The 21,335-nt window shown below is 39.1% G+C and overlaps 1 protein-coding gene across 4 annotated transcripts in view; it reads left to right on the top strand.

The window, feature by feature from the left end:
- grh (grainy head) overlaps nucleotides 1-21,335 on the top strand; it is a 446,442-nt gene that overhangs the window by 321,563 nt on the left and 103,544 nt on the right. For all 4 annotated transcript variants that reach the window (XM_083138915.1, XM_083138919.1, XM_083138917.1 and 1 more), the window contains exons 4-5: nucleotides 5,588-5,748; nucleotides 17,591-17,753. In XM_083138915.1, coding sequence (XP_082995041.1) covers nucleotides 5,588-5,748; nucleotides 17,591-17,753 — 324 coding nt within the window. The remainder of the gene's footprint in view (nucleotides 1-5,587; nucleotides 5,749-17,590; nucleotides 17,754-21,335) is intronic.

A 21,335-nucleotide genomic window follows, 5' to 3' on the forward strand; every position in this document is an offset into this window, starting at 1 on the left:
GAAGTTGAAATGTATAATATTTACACATTTTTCTGTTCAGTTTAGCTCTTCTTCATTACATATTGAGACATTTAACATTTTGGAGCAAAAATTTCGGTTGCTGCATTCCCAAGAACAAAGACAAATAAATAAAGAGATATTTAATTGTCGTGGAACATGCCGTGCAACATGGCTCTTAAGTCAATATCTTCACACCATCCGCTTGGCGGCGCTAGTGTCTTGTAGCCATAGAACGAATTACGTTGTAAATTACTTCTGCTTTTTTTACTAACATTTTTACATGAGGTTTCAATGTTAATTTATTATCAAATATAACGCCTAAATATTTTACTGTATTTTCTAATTAAATGTGTAACTTTTTTGTGTATTGATTCACATTTTTCGGAGGTTCTTTTTTACTAAATATAATCAGCTTTGATTTTTGTGACGATATATTCATAGACATATTCTCAAGAAATTTCTTTATCTCTATTATTTTCTCTTCCATGTTGGTGACTCCTTTATCTATTTGCTTGACATTCTCATATATACATAAATCATCTGCATATTGTATAAATCCAAAGGCTCAGGACATAATCTTTGATCATCCATTAAATATATATTAAAAAGTAAAGGGCTTAAAGGGCTTCATTGTGGAAGTCCCCTTGTTATCCATCTAGGACCATCAACTTTATTGTGAAAGTAAAAATATAAACAACGATTTTTTAATAGATTCCAAATTATTTTTAGATGCACATAAGGTATTTTCAGATTTTGTAGAATGTTTAATAATTTATTTATATTTACATTATCATATGCCCCTTTAATATCTAGGAAAGCAGCAATAAGACTACTTTTCCTTTTCATTGTATCATAAATTTTTGATAACATTTCCAACGCATCTGTACACCCCATACCCTTCCTAAATCCAACTTGAAGCCTTGAAAATAATCCCTGTCCCTCTATATGCCAACTTATTCTCTTTAGAATTATTTTTTCAAAAAAATTCCCCAGTACTGAAGACAAAGCTATCGGTCTATAAGATTCTCCTTTATGTGGGTTTTGCCAGGTTTCAATATTGGTAAAATCATTTGAGTGTACAGCGATTGCGGTACATTTCCTGAATTCATTATATAGTATGATATTCCATCTTTTCCTGGAGTTGTGTCCTTGGCTCTAATTATTATGTCTCTTATTTCATCGATCATGATATTGATGTATAATCCTTGTGAATGTCTATCTTTAGGACTGAAAGAGAAAATTTCATCAGGGGCATCTGCAGGTTCGTGTTTATTATTACATGTTACCTTCATAATAAATTCATCTTCCCAAGTTTCTTTGAGTGGTATTAATCGAGGAGTATGTGGTTTGCGGATTGATTTAAATTGAGCCCACACGGTACTGATACACTCTTTGTTATTTACGTCTTCACAATACTTTGCCCACGATTGTCTTTTAGCACTGATATAAGTTTTCTTAGCCTGCGCTATTGCTTTCTTATATTTAATCCAAGTTTCCTGATTTGGTATTGTTTCATAAACTTTTGTGGCTTCGATTCTCTGTATTTTAAAATTTTGGCAATCTTTATTCCACCAGTGTACTATTGGATACTTTTTTACAAAATCCTCTTTTGCCCTTGTACATGATCTGCCCATAACAATACTAACAATCTACAAAATAATCATATGTACTATTATTATTATGTAATATTATTTAAATCTGTATTTTTAAATAAGATTGTAAGGAATTTAGAATATTTATTCCAAACAGCTTCGTTAACTTTCCATTTTCTGAGCGGAATAGTGAAAGATCTCACTGAATTAGTATCAGCATAAAAGAAACATGGATAATGGACACTGGTTCTTTGATCACTGTCTGTTTCCCCACACATTGCAATAGTGTTGGCTGTAACCTGTGGCAGCCTGTTCTATAGTTCTGTTTGCGGTATTAAAAAGACACTCACAATAATATACGCCAACGGGCTAGAAAATGACGTAGCAACATTGTGTGGCATGTTAAGCATTCTGACCACACGGGAAGGACTTTTCCATGCGCCAGAATTATCTCACTTCGTGGGAAAATGCGTGGCTGATTTCCCCGGCCGATACCATTGTCGTTATGGAAAAGATGAGCTGAGGATAGGTCTGTGTTTTTTAATGAATTCGTCATAGGCAATGTTCCAATAATGAACGTTGCATTGTTTAGCATTCCCCCCCCTCTCTCCCCTCTTGATGTTGGTCGTTACTCTCAACTGAACCACCACCCCCTTTTCCATCCCAAATGCAGCGCAAGCCAAAACAAACACACGAAGCACCTTGATATAAAAAGAGGTTTTCTTCTTCTTTTTCGTCGTGAGAGCCATTGCAGTGTTGCCAACTATCATAGTAAAATAAACCTGATCACACAGCGTTCAATACAATCTGCACCAAGCGCCAGAACTTCGTTAGCTTTCAAGATTAAGTTTCCTAAGTGCACTAGGTGGAACACGAGCCTGCAGACAAAGTTCATTGTTCCTCTTTTCTTTTTTCTTTTTTGGTGATTTTCCTTCTTGCAAATTGTCCATGACTATTTTCATTAATTTTTCTCTTATATCCTATGTATTTTTAAGCGATGGATTTTTATGTATGCTGGTGCAGAAGTTGTCAATAGCTAGTTTTGAGTTATATTTTAATTCTTGAAGCTCTTATTGGGTCAAATATAGTGCACGAACATGGTGATGGACAATTTGCACGGTAATACTCATGGATCCCACTGTACAGGTAGACTACCTTTCATAGTTGAGTCATATTGTAAAGGGTCGATTTTCAATTCCAGGTTTAATATGGAAGGATTTTCCGTTATTATTTGCGTATGCAAACAACTCTTATGTTGACTCTTACTATATACGTTTCAACTTTTCAAGACTAACCAGTTCTTACATAATTATTAAGAATCTACCTCTTAAGGCAAAGTGCATTGTAAATTGAAACGAATTCCGTTCAAATTCCAATACATCAAAGTATAACTGTATGCAGCGCCATCTTTTGATCCGGTCAGGTATTAGATTGAAATTCTAGACGAGCGGTTAGCAATAGCTTTAGCAACTTGTGAGATATATTGCCAGCAGTGACTGTTCTGACGTCACGTCTAGCAGCACTAACTTAATGAACCTAACCTATTCACGTACTTATTCCGACTGTTAGATGCACACTTGAGTAGGTTAGGCAGGTCAGGATTTGTGCTGTTAGTTGCTGTAGCTAGCCCCTAGAGGCTTTTTGTACGCCATTTATTTCCTTATCAAGGATGTAATCAGTAACACAAGGTTGCGATGGTTTTTGGATCAAAAGCAGCAATTTTACTGCAGCGGTTCGGCAACCTAACCTCGTGTTTCACGCTGTAGAATATAATACAAACGTAGTGTAAACTTACATGGGATGCAGTCATTGCATTATAGCACCTCGTGCTCGCCTTGACTTTTACATATTCCCCCTCTCTCCTTTTTTTTCTGCCAGCTGATTTTCCGCCAGACAAAACACACTAGCTTCTGTTTTACGGCACTCATGCGTTAAATCTAAGGGAAGAGGTCCCCCCCCCCGCCGTAATGTAGTCTGATGGCAGTCGATTGTCGACGGAAACCGTGGACTAACTCAAGGACAAAGGCAACGAGCGTTAGAGAACATTGCTTTCCGTGGTGTTCTTGTTTTGAAGCGTGGTGTTTCCAGATCCAAGACTATCTTGCAATTTGACACTGACTAAGAAACATTGGATCCAACTTGTCACACACCATACGCTTTCGAAAATCGAGTTTGAGAATAACGCTGAATTAGAAATGTTTACAATAGTTTTAATTACAAATTTCAACCCTTTAATTGATTACTGTTAGTGATTTATCAGAACTGCTTTAACACAGGGCTTTTTTTTTTTTAAAAAAAAAGAAAAACTATAAGCAAGTACTACATGTAAAATGTGAAAGGGAATTAACACCACTTCTACAATTGGGAAGAGACTTACCAAATGGTTCTAGCCTGTGTTGTTCCTATGATGATAACTTTACACTGGCATTATTTTAATCAGAATAGTTTACAATATGTGCTTTTTTGATGTATTTGCTGCTATAATATTCATATCTAGCTCATTGATTTGTATTTGTACTGTTCTCTCCTTCCCTGTGATTGTTCTTTCTGCTCCATTACTTCTCATCCTGTTTCATTCTTGTCTTTGATTATTTTATTTGTATAATTTTATTTTTTCCATCTCTGATTTCTACACTTCTTGTGATTTATTTAATTCTTTTGCTTATATTTTATTACATTTTCTTATGTGTGGTTTTCTTTGATTTCTTGTCTTCTCTTGTTTATCTTCTACTCTTACCTTCTATTATCTCTAGTCTTCTGTGATTTATCTTATCTTGTTTATCTTCTTTTCTCAATTTCTCTTGTCTCTAGTCTTCTCTGTTTATCTCCTTTCTTATGTTCTCTTATATCTAGTCTTCTCATGTTTATCTTCTTTTCTTACCTTCTCTGATCTCTAGTCTTCTCTTCTTTATGTTATTTTCTTACCTTCTCTTATATCTAGTCTTCTCTTGTTTCTTCTTTTCTTCTCTCTAGTCTTCCCTTGTTCATCTTCTTTCCTTACCTTCTCTGATCTGTAGTTTTCTTTTGTTTATCTTGTTTTTCTTACTTTCTCTTATGGCTAGTCTTCTCATGTTTATCATTTTTTCTTACCTTCTCTTATCTCTTAGTATTCTTATATTGTTTTCTTACCTTCTCTTATATCTAGCCTTCTCATGTTTATCTTCATTTCTTACCTTCTCTGATCTCTAGTCTTTTCTTGTTTATGTTCTTTTCTTACCTTATGTTTTATCTAGTCTTCTCTTGTTTCTTCTTTTCTTATCTCTAGTATTCCCTTCTTTATCTTCTTTTCTTACCTTCTCTGATCTCTAGTCTTCTCTTGTTTATCTTCTTTTCTTACCTTTTCCGATCTCTCGTCTTCTTTTGTTTATCTTCTTTTCTTACCTTCTCTTATATCTAGTCTTCTTTTGTATATCTTCTATTCTTACCTTCTCTTATAGTCTTATCTTGTTTGTTCTTTTCTTACCTTCTCTGATCTCTAGTCTTTTCTTGTTTCTTCTTTTCTTCTCTCTAGACTTTCCTTGTTTATCTTCTTTTCTTACCTTCTCTCATTTGTAGTCTTCTCTGATCTCTAATCTTCTTTTGTTTATCTTCTTTTTTCTTACCTTCTGTTATATTTAGTCTTCTCTTGTTCATCTTCTTTCCTTACCTTTTCTTATCTCTAGTCTTCTTTAGTTTATCTTCATTTCTTACCTTTTCTTATTTGTAGTCTTCTCTAATCTCTTGTCCTGTTTCTTTCCTTCTCTTATCTTTCATTTGCTTCTCTTCTCTCTCTTTCATTTCTTCTGCACTCTTTTTTTCCTCTCCTTGCTTCCCTATTTCTCCCTTATTCCCCTCTCCCACGTGTATATCTCTTTTTGTTTGCAACCCCTGCTCGATATTGTCCCACAACCCGCTATCTCTTTTTTGCTCTTTCCTTGTAGTGTATTTATTCAATTGTAACACCTGTCCATAATATTTGATTGGTTCGCTAACATGCATTTCTGTTTCCGTTTCAGTCTTTCGACTACGCAGAGCTTTGCCAGGCGCAACCCCTGGGCGACCCCAACGCTCTGGGCGTGCAAAGGCCAGGGTCCAATTCCGGAGCGTCGGGCAGGTCAAGACCGTGGCACGACTTCGGACGGCAGAACGACGCGGACAAAGTGCAAATACCCAAGGTGTAAGTGTCTTTGCATGTCTGCGATTAACCATGAGCTTTTGCAGTAGTGGGCATGGGTGTGCTAAAAGCGTTTCTTTTCTTCTAGCCGCAGTGTCCATCTTGCAGAAAGTCACTCAAGGATGAGCGGCGGTCAAGAACGCGACCTCTTGCATAAGTGGGTGCCAGTTGGTACTTCTTTGAATGTATCGAAGTGCATTTCAATGGTCCCAGTCTCTTGCTTCACTGAGTACGCGCGATGCCTTCTTGTAACAAGGCCGGTGGAAACTCTCTTGTTTACATGCAACGTCATTACTTGTAGGTCCTGATTCTCAGCACGATATGTTTGGAACAAATTGTCCATCATCACGTTTATTTTATTTGTTTCATGCAATGGAAGCTTCTGAAGAAACTGTTGGCAACTTCTACAAAAGCATACGCAAAACTCTATTCCTTAAGAAACACATAGGATATAACAGAAAATTAATGAATATAGTCATGGACGATTTGCCGGATAATATTTGTGCATCTCACTATACCACGGTTGCAAATGGATGCTAATAGTCGTAAAATCGACTAGTAGTATCCATATAGTCTGTAGATAAAGCGTGATAATTTAAATGTGTAATATTGTGTTGAAATCCATGGCCTCTCAGTGATGATGTTGCTCGTAAATAAATTCTGCTTGGGCCTTTGTTAGAAGAAGGCGTTGGTGCACGTGCAAAGAAATGGATAATAAATTAATGATCGGTTGGAGCACAGGTTATCAACAGCCTTCTGGAACTAAAAGCGTAATAATTTGTAACAATTATTTTTGTATTTATTTCATTACCTGACCAATACTAAAGTTGAGGGTTGGAGTGTCAAGTTAAACTTCTATCCATGTATGAATTTACACACACAGCTTTGGTTGTAAGATTCTGACGTGTTGTTTCGGACATTATTTCAGCATGCTTCCGTCTCGGTGCCGAACGCGTTGATTGGTCGACTATCATGGCCTCTCCACTTAAGGTTCCGCGTTCGTGCCCTGTCTCTTCTTTAGTATCATACAGTTATCCTAGTCGTCTAGATTAACCAGAAGTTGCAGGAAAGAACGCGATATAACAATACTGCATGCTGCTAACATTCAGTACTTTCACTTTTAACTGCTTATGTTCATAATTTCCAGTTGCCATTTTTACGAGTTTCTTTGAATTGAAGTTTTCTAATCAAGAGGGTAAGATGTGTAATCTAATCAGGAGCGTATATTCTAGGCTAACTAGGCTATCTGCGAAGCCTTAAGCTTAGAAAATAAAATACAGGACAAAAATCGATCAACAATTGTTCATATCATTGAGATGATGATGGTGATTCTGGAGTTGGTAATCTGATTTCCTATGAGTTGGCAACCTGATTTCTTAGGAGTTGGCAACCTGATTTCTTAGGAGTTGGCAACCTGATTTCTTAGGAGTTGGTATCCATATTTCCTATGAGTTGGTAATCTGATTTCCTATGAGTTGACAACCTGATTTCTTATGAGTTGGCAACCTGATTTTCTATGAGTTGGCAACCTGTTTTCTTATGAGTTGGCAACCTGTTTTCTTATGAGTTGGCAACCTGATTTTTTATGAGTTGGCAACCTGATTTCTTATGAGTTGGCAACCTGATTTCTTAGGAGTTGGTTTCCATATTTCCTATGAGTTGGTAATCTGATTTCCTATGAGTTGGTAATCTGATTTCCTATGAGTTGGCAACCTGATTTCTTATGAGTTGGCAACCTGATTTCTTATGAGTTGGCAACCTGATTTCTTATGAGTTGGCAACCTGATTTCTTAGGAGTTGGTATCCATATTTCCTATGAGTTGGTAACCTGATTTCTTAGGAGTTGGTAAACTTATTTCCATTCATAGCCTAGGACCACGTGACACAGTGAGACAGCCCAGATCTTGAACTAAGTGTACGCCACTGAATCTAAGTGTGCTCAGTTGTCCTTACCGTTATTTATTATTTCTGTGCTCATTTTTTACAAGTTCTAAATGTGAAATAAACTGAAGTGCTCCAGAAGTCGGTTGATGCTAACAGTAATTCACCATTTCATTGACTAGCATAGTATCCACTTGACTCAAGTAGTAGTGCTATTGAAAAGCACTTGTAGAGAGCATTTAGCATGATTTAAGTTGTATTAACGAACGTTGTATCAATGAACAGAATGTTTTCTACGGCTTAACTTATTTGTGTAACGTTTTTCATACAACTTCACAAAGTATTCGCAAGTTGAATAAAATGTTTGAGCACACTGTGCCGGAAGCGGATCTTCATCGTTCTTGGATCGCAGTGTTTCGTACAGTCACCAATAAATCCGGCCCAGTGGCGGAGTGGTTAGTACATCGCGCTACGACGCAAGTGGCAGTGTTGCCACACGAAGGGAAATTTCCATTTTGCTGGGAAATTTGCACCAAATTTTTAGCCTAAAGGGAAAAGGGAATTTCAATGAAAAATACCACAATTTCAGGGAAATTTGAAGACATCTAACTTCACATTATTACAGTTCATGTTAATTTTCAATTTCATATCCACACTTTATTTATTTTATATTTTTTCTGTTTCTTCTTATCTCCGCTCCTTTGAATAAGTCCACACATCTATTTTTATTTGTGTTATGTTTATTGTACGTCGCTTTTATGCATCTTCGGATAATAGCAACGGTGAGGATTAACGATTAAGTGGATTCCTGACCAAGATTCAAATCTAAGACATCTGGCCAGGAATGTGTTTTTTTTACACTAACATGGACCAATGGAAATACTATTACTACTACTACTACTACCACCACAACTAATAATATTTACAGCTACTTGTGCTACTACTACTTATTGTTATTACATGATTTGTTTAGGTGAAGGGAAAAAATGGTGGAAAAAGGGAAATTTTGTCCCTTGGAAAGGGAAATTGTGCCCTCATATTGTGGCAACACTGGCCAGTGGTCTCGGCCTGAGCATGGATGTTTGTGAGAGTCCATTCATCAATTTCATCATCTCATCCCCATCTTCGCAAATTAGCCAAAAGTGTGCACAAAAAGCGAAGTAAAATAAAGCAAATCAACAACAAGTAGTGTTGCCCACGAGACGAGACTTTGGCCTGTCTCGTCTCGTGGAGCCTCGTGGAAATGCTGTCTCGTCTCGAAAATATTCGTTTGTCTTATGACACATGGTCAATCTCGTCTCGTCTCGAATTTTTAAAAGCCTGTCCCGTCTCGTCCCGTGGGCAACACTAACAACAAGTTACCAGCAAAATCGACACGAAAAGCATCACATGTGTACCAAGAGCAGTCCTACGAATATTGCAGAAAATGTTGGAAGTGATGATCCTGTTTATATAAATATTGCATTTTTTGTCAACTTCCCATATTCACATTTGCTTAATGTCACGGATTTTTCGTCACTTAAATTTATTTTTTTGTTTTATATAATGGGGATTCATAACCAGTATTCATTTCCGTTCCAACTATTCGGGATATTCGTTGCTAATGAGGAGATTGTAACAATCAGAGGCGTCTCGTGAACGCATGCGGTGCTTGCTGCGCATGCGTCAATTGTGGGAAAAAGGACAGCTTGCTCTGTGACGACATTCATGAGCATTTCTACATTCTAATTTCGTCATATAGGAGAAGTATTTATTTTACACGAGAGCGCTGAACTAAGCTTATATTACATTTCTTGGATCTGAAGTGAAAGAAAGTAATAATTATTTTCCCACAATTGATGCATGCGTCACTTCAGATCCAAGAAATGTAATATAAGCTTAGTTCAGCGCTCTCGTGTAAAATAAATACTTGTCCTATATGAAGAAATTTGAATGTAGAAATGCTCATGAATGTCGTCGCAGAGCAAGCTGTCCTTTTCCCCCACAATTGACGCATGCGCAGCATGCGTTCACGAGACGCCTCTCGTAACAAACTGCCGCCATATTTGCCCAACAATATCCGTTACTGGTGCAATTCTTATCTGTGAAGTTCACAGAGTCCGTCGCAGTATCTTACCATGCTTTGATAAGAGTATGAAGGGAATGAAGAAGATTGCTAAAAGACTGTTAAAATATAATGCTTCAGTGTAAATTACGACGAAAGCAAGTCTGATGAAGCTTTGGGTACTTCAGTTTTTGTTGAAAATAATTGAATCATTGGCTATGATGTGTGCATGTAGAATTATAATATGCAGCTTGTAAATAATTGCTGTATGGACCTTAACCTAGGTCCGATTTCCGAGGGAGGAACGTGGCACAATTGTTCTTTTTCCACCTTAAAGTATAGCGTCAGTTCTGATTAGCCAACATCTGAATATAAAAATGATCTAATACTGATGAGGTCCAAATTCACTTTTTCATTAGTTTACATTGAAAACGTGCACTAATTCTGACGTGAGGTGAATACATCGGTGAATAGAGTTATTGTGAACCTCAGGGTTGTCTATTCAAGGATTATCTGCATTATTTGGTGAGATATTCGCCACTATTTTAAGTAATGTATGGTTAAAACAGACTTTGTCGGCGAATTCTTGTTCATTGTGCCCCAGATTTCCGCAGAAGACATAAAGGGCAAGGAGACAAAACTAAGAAAGTACACCTATGAAAGTGACTCCAACGTTCTAACTACTACTCGTAGTGCAGCAGCCCTTTAAGGGCGAAAACTTGACGAAAATATCTCCACTACAGTGGCGTATACTGAATCCAAGGTCTGGGCTATTTCACTATGTCACGTGGTCCTAGGCTATGAATAGAAATAAGTTTACCAACTCCTAAGAAATCAGGTTGCCAACTCATAAGAAATCAGGTTGCCAACTCATAGGAAATCAGGTTGCCAACTCATAGGAAATCAGGTTGCCAACTCATAGGAAATCAGGTTGCCAACTCATAGGAAATCAGGTTGCCGACTCATAGGAAATCAGGTTGCCGACTCATAGGAAATCAGGTTGCCGACTCATAGGAAATCAGGTTGCCAACTCATAGGAAATCAGGTTGCCAACTCATAGGAAATCAGGTTGCCGACTCATAGGAAATCAGGTTGCCGACTCATAGGAAATCAGGTTGCCGACTCATAGGAGATCAGGTTGCCGACTCATAGGAAATCAGGTTGCCAACTCACAAGAAATAAAGTTGCCAACTCCAGAATCACCATCATCTCACTGATATGAATAATTTTATTTACAATTTCTGATCGATTTTTCTGCTGTATTTTATTCTCTAGACTTCAGGCTTCACAGATAGGCTAGCTAGCCTAGGATATATGCTCCTGCTCCACTAGTATTGCTCACCCCAATCGACCACCCGATACTGTGCCAACGCTGAAATTTTGGAGCTAACATTTCGGCTACGCGTGAGCTCGAGACTATTCTTTTAGGATATAGTAAGATGTTCTTGGATGAAACGGTGAATTGAACCCTATTCTAAACCTTGAATGCAGTCTATGCTTAAATTTGACTGAGTAATGTCTTGAATGTCAAGTCTCGAACATTCATGCGTCCATGGCCTGCGAGGACTCCAGATCTGAATCTTCGAGCTTGAAGTGTAGCAATGCACCTCAAACTGGAGCGCGGTGTTTGGTGGTGTTTTTTTTTACGTTACTCTATAGGGCGTGGGCAACACACGACCAAGGTAACGCCATCGCAGTGATTGCGGCGATGTCACGGCATGACTTGAAGTGACGTAACGCGAACTGTCGCTATACATGTGCACTGCTCGAACTCGGACCTCCCGCCAAGATGGGTTCTGTTAAAGGATGCAAGTCACGTTCGAGAGGAGAACTTGTGGACTCGTAACAGATAAGAAAAAAAAGCCAAAAAGCCATTCGGTTCCACAATTAACAATGTGAAAGGATTCTTCTATTTTAGAGCAGGCATTATCGCGATTGTCTTTCCGCCATTTCTTTACCGAAGGAAGGAAAAAAAAACTAAAGAGATTGCACAACTGTATGACGCAACGCAGTTGACACTGGAGCGTTCTCTCAATATCGTGACTCTTGCGGGGGGGAGGGGGGATCGGTTAACGACGTGGGGGCAGCTAGTGTCGCCGCGTGTCGGCCGCTTGAACAATCATTCGCTGAATGAGCCAATTTCTTCGAATCCCCGCTCTTCCATACGCCGGTCTCTTGTCTTTTCACCTACAGTCACGAGCCGCTGCAGTGTTGCCAATTGAGGGCAAATAGAGCCAAACCTGGAGACAAAATGACCCCAGGGAATAAACTATTTTTTCTTTAGTAATTTCTGAATCATCCCGCTCACAGTTCTCTCCCACATTATATATAATTCCGAAAAGAAAGCAATGCTTTAAGTTCGTTTTGTATGAACTAATCACTTTTTAATGGAACATTGGGTTGTTACGATATTGCATTAATCGCAAAAATAGATGGAAGACGCGGGAGAAGAAGTTGAAGGAAAGCGTTCATGACCTTCGATAAAGGTACCATACCAGCATTGGCCTGGAGACGAACGCGGGATATGGACATGACACATCCAGAATACAAGTATGCAACTTTGACCACTTACCTCAAAATATTCGGTTTAATGAAGAGTAAAATATGTGAATTGGCAATTCTATTTCGTTACCAGATTTTTCCAAAACAGAGAGAAACAAGACTCTTTTCCATGGAGGTACGGGAATATATACTTCGAAACTGTGGTTGTGTTTTGAATTAATTGAAAAAGAAACATTTATTTTACTTTCCACGTAAAAAGCACATTAAACCAAATGATTTATCGCCGCTCGTTTTCTATGGTGGGAAGGCAAGTGCCCCCTTTCCCTCCGCTAGATACGCCCATGTGTTTTTAAGGTACTGTAACAGAGTTCTCATGTACTGACTGAAACAGTGGAAATAACGTCTAAGGAGATGGCAACCCTGTCACCAGCAAATTCGCACGATACCTGTTGATCATCAGTTCACGGTCTGCCAGGCCTTTTGGTTTTGCAAGTTCATATCACTCTGTAGGGCAAACATCGCCAAACCCTTCTGCGTGAAGACCTTTGCTCCTAGGTCGTGATTCAAATGATGCAAGTTGCCTCATTCCGGCTTCAGCAAGCAGAAAGGTCGCAACTTTCTTCACAAGGACTCGATCATGTTTGCGTACAAAATAATTACACAGTATCTTACTGTAGTAGTGGTACGAATTAATACGGCATTCTTATGTAATCTTCAGGAAGAGCTGAAGTCACCGAATTCAAAGCAACTACTTTTGTGCCATACAAAAAGTTCATAAGTAAACATACATTTAACATCAAATTTTATCAATTAAGAAGCAGAAGTTCCTTTTACTTCACATGATGCATAAATAGACTATCTGTTATAAGTCTTATATCTAAACTGGCGCCATCTATTTTCTAGAATTGAAACTTCTTAATTGCAAGTTCATTGATCAAGTTTTCTACTATTCTGTACGAAAGTGGAGTGTTACATGTATGAGTAGCTGCGATTGGGAGCCAAAAAGTGCGGAGGGGGGGTGGGGGGTTGGTCAAGACACTTTATTTTTTCTTGGTAGAAACGGCTTAGCATTGAGACGCCATAATACGGGGGCAAGAAGTGTCAATTGCCGCCACTGATTGTAATTGAGTACCATCTGACGAATGCATGGATACCCAAAATTATCCACGTGTGGGTGGAAAGTCGTTTTTAGTGACATATGAGGGTAAATTTAGCGCCAAAAGGGTCATAAATTATTGGGCTTTGTTGAAGGAGGTACTGGGGAAATTTAGTGATGTTGGCCGCTGGCGTACTCAGGATATTTTTCGAGGGGCTGGAATTGGAAAGCTAATTGCGTTCAAGGGCCGGGGGGGGGGGGGGGTAAAGCATAAAATTTCATAATTACCATCATTATTGTTTGTTTTAAAAGTTGTTCAAAGACAAAAATGGTAAACGTGGATCATTTAGTTATTCCCGAGTTGTGACGCTTTCATTTTAAAATTCTTGGAAGGGCTGTATCCCCATCAGCTCCCTTTGCGTACATCACAAACTATCTGTATGTTTCTTATGATTTATATAATAATGAACATGTTTCGTGGGGAAGTGTGGAAGGGTGATATTGCTAACCTGGCACAATCGTTCCAACAATTGCAATTCCAAAAACGTACAGTGCAACTGGCAGACGGAAGTACACACATGATTAATGTGGTGTCATTCCTCTTTGCATGTACCTGCGGAAAATTGCAAGGGCGGGTCCGATGGAAACAATCCTAAATAACAGTACCAGATGCGATCGGCTGCAGCGCACGTCGACTTCTCGGCATGTTTCCACCCACGGAATGAGCTACCCGAATCTTACATGGCCCCCGGGACCTATAATTGTGCGCGAGTCTCACGTGGAGATCTGATTGGACGGTAGTGTAATTACGGTGCTCGGTTGAGGGGACCTATATTCCGCAAAGTTATGCCCCACGGACATCGTTGTGTGCACAAGCCGGGTGATATCTTGGCGAACTGTGACGAATCGGTTTAAGTTGTAACGTTATAGTTGGTCGTTCAGATGGAGTTACGCACCTATGTGGGCTTTTTTCCCCCTCGGGAAGACAGCTGCTTTGAAACAAGCGATTTATTCTTCATTCTCTCTTTCTCCCTCCCCCCACCCTTTCCCGCCTTCCATTCGCTCTTTGTCTTTGGAGGGTGCTGCAAATCTCTATAGTAATCTGTCTCGGGAATGTGTGGAGCAATGCCACGCATAACGGTAAAGAAGGGGAGAAATCGAGTGGGCGGAGCAAAACGGTGTTGCGAAAGGCTGGTCCTCCATGCGCCCAGTTCCCCTCTCGTGCGTTCATTGGTCGAGCCGTCTCGTGTCACTACTTGCACAGAGATCATCTTTTCGTTCCCTCGCCCCATAGATTCCCGGGACAGTGTAGTGAACATTATTTTACATTTACAAAAAACAAAACTCTCACCCAAATACAATTTGTTCATTCTTTGAATGTTTCCCCTGGAAAGAAGGAATATAGAAGTCGGCGTTATTATGTGAGTGAAATAGTGTTGTATCCATTCTGGAGTTATTTGTAACACTGTTATCCAACCCAAAACCGCGTTTAGAGGGCCTCCATGATGGCGTAGTGGTAACGTCGTCGCCTTGTAATCAAGGGGTCTCGGGTTCGATACCTGGTGGAGGCACTTTGCACAGTGATTCGGTTCCCACTTGGAAACTGGAGGCCCAGTCCCGATTAGTCTATCTGCGAGTTGACTTGAGACATCAATTCATAGAAGCATGACCGCGTTTCAGAATGAGTGCCTGCATGTTGCATAAAGGCACAGTCTGGTCTACTCGCAACTGTCGAGCAGGCAACATTAATTTTCAAAATACATTTTCTTCATTACCTGGAAGAAGAAAAAAAATATCACCAAATTCTAACAGGATGTCGAAGACATATTATGGAAGCTGAAAATAAACACAAACAAACATACATTAAACACATCGAACTCTTAGTCAAAAAGTGTTCGAAATACTCATCACTGACTCTCTCTCTCGTCAAAATAAGACCCGGTATCATGTCTCTATCTCGATTCATTCCCGAGATATACGAATTCGAATGTATCGTTTTTCGTAAATGAGCGATTTTATTTGAAACGCCAAAAGTGTGACAAATTTTATTTTTACCACAAAACCCTTGTAGTAAGGGGTTGCAGAAAACGAAGATCCACATACGATCACCAAAGAAATGGTCCAAGTCAAAGAGGTCATGTGTCTGTACTTGCCCGATTTGACGCAAAATCGCCCAACTGAAATTGCTATCCCCAGGCCTGTTTGTGGCCTGGGAAGAATGCAAAGATAGTACGTATTAGTAGTAAGGGAAACTATGAATCCCGTTAGCTATAACCGACGTGCCTAACCTATCGATACGGATTCAAAAAGCCCTTCAAGTTATGTTCTGTTCTTATGGTCCTATATCATGAAACGCATCAAAAGCTCAAACCCACATCGTAATATAATGCTTATAGTTGTGGTCAGCACTCCCAACGTCTAAGCACCATCAACCAGGAGACGTTGCGGCTTTGCACATGATTTTATTTAACCTTTGGCCGTCGGTGATGACTTTGTATCGTTAGCCATCACCACACGCATCTTTAGAACGCCATGTTCAAATGACAATTACTAGCTGCTTAACACTCTTCGTGCGTGAAGCCTCTTATCGCTGGCTTCTCTTTCTGTAATGTAATTTTGATTGTTGTATCCAGGTGCTGACTTTCCCGTGTCTTTTGGTCCAAACGCTGCAAGAAATAAACTTCTGTGAGTCAATGTACTGCGATTCGCGGCACAGAATTTGGGATGTGTTTCTTGACCCCCTGGTGGCATAAGAAAGAATAATTCTATTTGGAGCTTTCCCCCCACCTTTTCTATTGTTCCTTTCTTGCATCATATTTCCAGATTTTCACCTTCCTTTGTTAGTTTTGGAATTTATTCCATGCGCATGCTCAGGGCTTCCCCTTGCCTCCTCCACACTCCTGGCTTTCCAGGGTTTGCCACACTTCTTCAAAGTTGCTTAGTCGACACTTCGCCATGCGGTTGATTTCGTCGGTTGAAATTGTTGATCATTGGCAACACTGTAGGTGGGTGGCGTGACCTTGATTGGACTGTTTTCGTGGTGAGAGCTCTATTATTTTCTGTCTTCCTTACTGATTCTATCTCTCACTATCGCTTGCGCGTTAATTCTTGTCCTCTCTGTCATTCCTCACTCACTCTATCTCTATCGCTTTTTGCCTATTATTTCACTCACTGTCACTCTATTCCTTATTTCATTTCTTTTTATCTCTCACTAACCCAATTCTTTATCGGCAGGTTTCCGGGTTCGAATCCCGTCCTGGGTATAGGTGTTCTTTGTGAGTGTCCCTTCATTAGTGTAATCCTGTTATCACTCATCCTCATCTTCACCATTAGCCAAAAAGTGACAGAAAAGCGAAGTAAAAATAAATCAATCAATTCTTTATATTTCTTTTTCTTTCTCTTCTTCTTTATCTTAAATTTTATCTTTACGATGACCAGTAAACATCACGCGGTTTAAAGTACATATTCCACTTCGTTACTCAACATTTTTATTTTCACCTCCCATTTAAAACAAAAATTCGGATGTGGTCACGTTCTATTTTTAAACAAAAGAACCCTATTTTTATATAATACAAGAATATCCTAGCATGAGAATCAAACAGCACTCACTAGATGCCACTAAAGATTTGCGAAATCATTTTTCGTTCATTGTTAAATGAAATCAAATCCAAATTCTAACAAACTTAAATAGTAAATTTCTCTTATTGGCATGCAAAATACTTTTATGTATAATTCCGACTGTTTGCGCTAAATTATAACTTTTCACGATTCAATTTAACAAGTTTTTGCAACAATAAAATAATATTCATACTTTTTCACTCGACCAAAGCCAAGAGAAAAATATAATTTTTGAGTCTCACATATTTCTCAAGATGTACACACACAGGCAAGTCATTATTCTCTGACGCCATTAGAAATAGGCCAAAATATTGAAAAAACCAATCAAATTCCAAGTTATATTGTTAATAAATAACAAGTATTTGTCTAACGGTTGATTGATTGATTTGGTGATTTAAGTCCACTTTATGCACAGTAAGGCTAATCGGGACTGGATCTACAGTTTAAAGTGGGTTCCGAACCACTATGTGCCTCCACCGGGTATCGAACCCTTTGATTAGAGGGCGACGACGCTACCACTGCGCCATCGGGAAGGCCTATTTGGCGTCTCACTGAGGCCCATACAGCTATAGAAGCGCAGAAAAAAGTATTAAATCTTGTGTACACTTTGAGGTTTGATACATAGCTTTAAGGTTTGAAGAGAAGTAGATGCAAAAGTGAATGTCAGTGCCATGTTAATTTAATTATATTTTTTTCTTCTGCAGGTACTCCCAGTACGGGTTCAAGTACTACTTGGAAACACCGATCTCAACGAGTCAGAGGCGAGAGGACGATAGGATTACGTACATAAATAAGGGTCAATTCTACGGCATCACCCTCGAATATATTCCGGATCCAGACAAGCCGCTAAAAAGCTCAACAGTCAAGGTAAGTGCGAAATCTAACAGTTGTAGTTGTGCTTGTACGTAATAGTTCGTGCACAGAGGCTGAACGAGAATAGAGCTATTGTTTCGGTGTGATCCATCACTGGACATTTTAGTCACTATACGCATGGTCATGAAATTAGACGGATGTCAGAAGTTCGCGCTGTTGCCACGTTGGAGCACAACCCCGTGTGCTCGGGGGTTTAAGAGAATGAAAGATCTCGTTGTAGAGTTGGTCTTTGTAATGCACGTGATACAAATTCACAGTGTTTGCTGGAAAGGTCAGGGGTGACACAAAAGTGTTCCCGGAGAGAGGTCGGTCTGACGCTTGAACTAGGCAACGCAGCCCGGTTGACGTTGCCACACAGTGCGCGGGAACCAGCGACTTTTGTCCCGCTCTCGCTTTGCTCTTCCCACATGTGGCACCAGCGCAAATTCTGCCCAGCCGTCTGTTTTCATGGCCGTGCGTTTAGAAGTACGGCCGGCGTTATTTTCGGCAACCAATAGCATAAGAGCGCGGGCAGATTTCAAGAACATGCTTGTCTGATTGGCTGTTTCGAGCGTCTACTGTGACGTGTACGAAAGGCCACGTGATCAATCGCGTCGCCTGCTTCCTCCAATGACGCAACATCCTAGGTGACAGGAAAGAATTCTGATATATACAACCACCCAGAGATGTTTAGTTACTCTTAGTTCCCCTGTAGGTAAATTATCATATTCGTTACTTATTAATCTGCAAGATGGCGCTCGATCCTCATGCAAGCTCTTTGTATTTAATTCAGCCTCGAATACCCTTTCTGTGTAACATGTGGTTGAGAGGAAATACCATTTTATCTTTTCTCGTACCAAGTAAATTGAAACGAAAAGAAAAGGTTTGTTCTTTTAGTATGTGGCCAGCATTAAATCTATGACGATGAGCATAATTTTAGTTTGCAATATAAGAATAGAAACACTGAAAAAATGGACTATAGTAACTTTCTTAACCTGGATAATTTTTGATAATAATTTCAAAGTACATCTAATCCTTTATCCTTTAGATTTTCAAGTCTTCTTTTGGAAAGTTCATTCTTAAAAAAATAACACATCTTTCTCTCTGTTTGTGATGTTATTTAAACATAATGCCGAATTAGTTATCCATTCCGACACTAGTTGGCAGGATAGGCTCGTTCAAATCCTGCCTCCCACTTGAGCGGCTTAAGGCTTAAAGAACATGTTTATTGTATGTATGTGCTCATTTAATACCTACATGATGATATCAAAATAACATTAATTTCTTTGCTAAAATTGCTACATGATTTTGTAATATACTTTGTTACGCATCAGTAACTTCAATTAAGTCTTGTCTACACAAATCCAACTCCTGTAAAACAAATACCAACGCTTATGTAAGCAGAGATAAGGTTTTGGTGCTACTCAAGTGGTTTGGCGCCCCCGGCCCTTAAGCCGCCCCTGCTAACTACCACTTTCAAAGGTTCTGTGGTCTGTTTTATAAACTTGTATATATATATATATATTTCTGTTGAAACGTTTTGAAACAATTTGTTGAAAGGAACACGTGAAAATGGCTGCACCAAAATCACAATCACATGCAACCATTCAGTACACAGCAGGTGCAAAACGCATTTTATTTCCCTCAATAAAGTGTAATTGTTTCGTGTCTCTCGTCCATAATCATAATTCCTGAGAAGCTACCACGGTTCCTTCTCCCTGGGGTGGAGATTACTAATCTTTCTTCATAACACCAGCAAACAAAGCAGGGCCAATTTAACCCGACAATGCCTTCAAAGAACAACCGCCGATCCTGACACTGATTAAGAGAGCAATAAACGCAAATGAAACCTACAAAATACATATTTGTTGACTGCATAATTTAAGTTCATATTATTCATAACAACGACATTCACTGAACTCGTTACTTCCAAGCATAGAAGACGCGCTGCCACAAAGCTTCCTCTTTGTCCCGGCGTTGTTACGCGCACTACAATTAAAAGGATATTAACGTATTTTTACTTTCAAATTTCATCTGCACGTGGACAATTTTCAGGTGTAATTCTCCCCTATTTTTTTAAATTAACCGCGTGTATTTTTACATAGCGACATGCGCTAACAACAAAGAACAAATTGAGCTGATGAAATTTCTTTTGTGAGTCACGAAATTGACAATAGAAATTAATTTTAAGTTGAAAAGGAAAACGGTGTGCTCGTTTTTACAACTTTCATTTCCTCGATAAGGAAATAAAATCTAAATGAAGCATTATGGACATTTACTCCCGATAGATGGCGCTAATGGTACAGTAGATTGAAACTAGTTCTCTTGAAAGTCCTTGATCTTAAACTGAGCTGTTATTTGTAGTAGTTTGATAGGAATTTAATTGGATGTGCCGTATAGTCCATTCCAAAGCGACTTGTTAGTGTTCTAGTGATTAGGAGGGGCTCAAATTACTGATACCCCTTTGTGGTTGCTTGATCCAGTAGCATATCTAACGGGCGTGGGAAGGACATTCAGATTAAAGGAATTTAAATGCAATTTGTCTCAGAGGTCCTCCCGATGCCCGAAAAAAATAATAATTTTACCAACGTGTTTCACTAAATTGCTATGCATTTTGAGTGACTGCTTTTACTTGCTTGTGGTACATTTATGAAAAGTGAATTTTGTAAATGTAGTGTTACAGATAACATCAAATATCTACAAAATAAATATTTAACATAAATACATAGCTACAAAGTAGAGAAAAGTAGAGAATAAAAAACGAACTTCAAATAATATGGCGGTGGCTTCAAGAAATTAAAGACAGGAAGGGAATGTGGACCTTTAATCGGCACAGTTATGATCAAAAGTGATAAACTGCATTGGAAACACTGAAGCACTATTCTTCATCCATTGAAAGAATGGAGTGAATGTAAACAAATGCACGTGACTTGTGAGAAATAGCTGCATGCCAATAGGTTAATTCCTAACTCAGTTCTCCCATAGATATTGACCGTATGTCCATAATGCATACATTTGGCGCATAACCAAGATGATGATGTTCCTGGCAAACTCGCGAACTAAAGTGCACAGTCATTTGTTTTCTCCTCTCGCTCCCCCCCCCCCCCCCCTTTACGTGCCTTTTGATAGTACTGTACAATTTGTCACAGGAACACTGGGGCAATGCAAGCAGCTGTTTTCATCGCCCAAGCTCTCTCCGCTTGCTTACGGGTGAAAATTCGACTACAGCGCCACAGGTGGATTTCATGTTGGTCAAGCTGTAAGTTACAAGACTTAGTTTAGTTGAGCGGTATAGGTGTGTTATATTCGTGCACGCAATATATGTTGTCATGACTAACCAATAGGATTTGGCACAAGCCACGTCCATTTGTTTACATTGACTCTGTTCTCATAGCGGACAGACAGTATGTTTTCGCCGAGAATCGAACCCGTATTACTTTATTACAGTTTACCTTGTTTTATTTAATTTTTATTATTAATTTGGTTAAAAACATGGGGGAAGGCAGGCACCCCTCGTCTCCCCTCTTCTGACATCGCCAGTGCTCAAAGCCCCAGCAAAAAAGGATGAATCTATCGTCTTTTGTTTCACGAAAGATC

This window comes from Lepisma saccharinum, chromosome 17 (genome assembly GCF_977018435.1).
Source record: "Lepisma saccharinum chromosome 17, izLepSacc3.1, whole genome shotgun sequence".
Lineage (NCBI taxonomy): Eukaryota > Metazoa > Arthropoda > Insecta > Zygentoma > Lepismatidae > Lepisma > Lepisma saccharinum.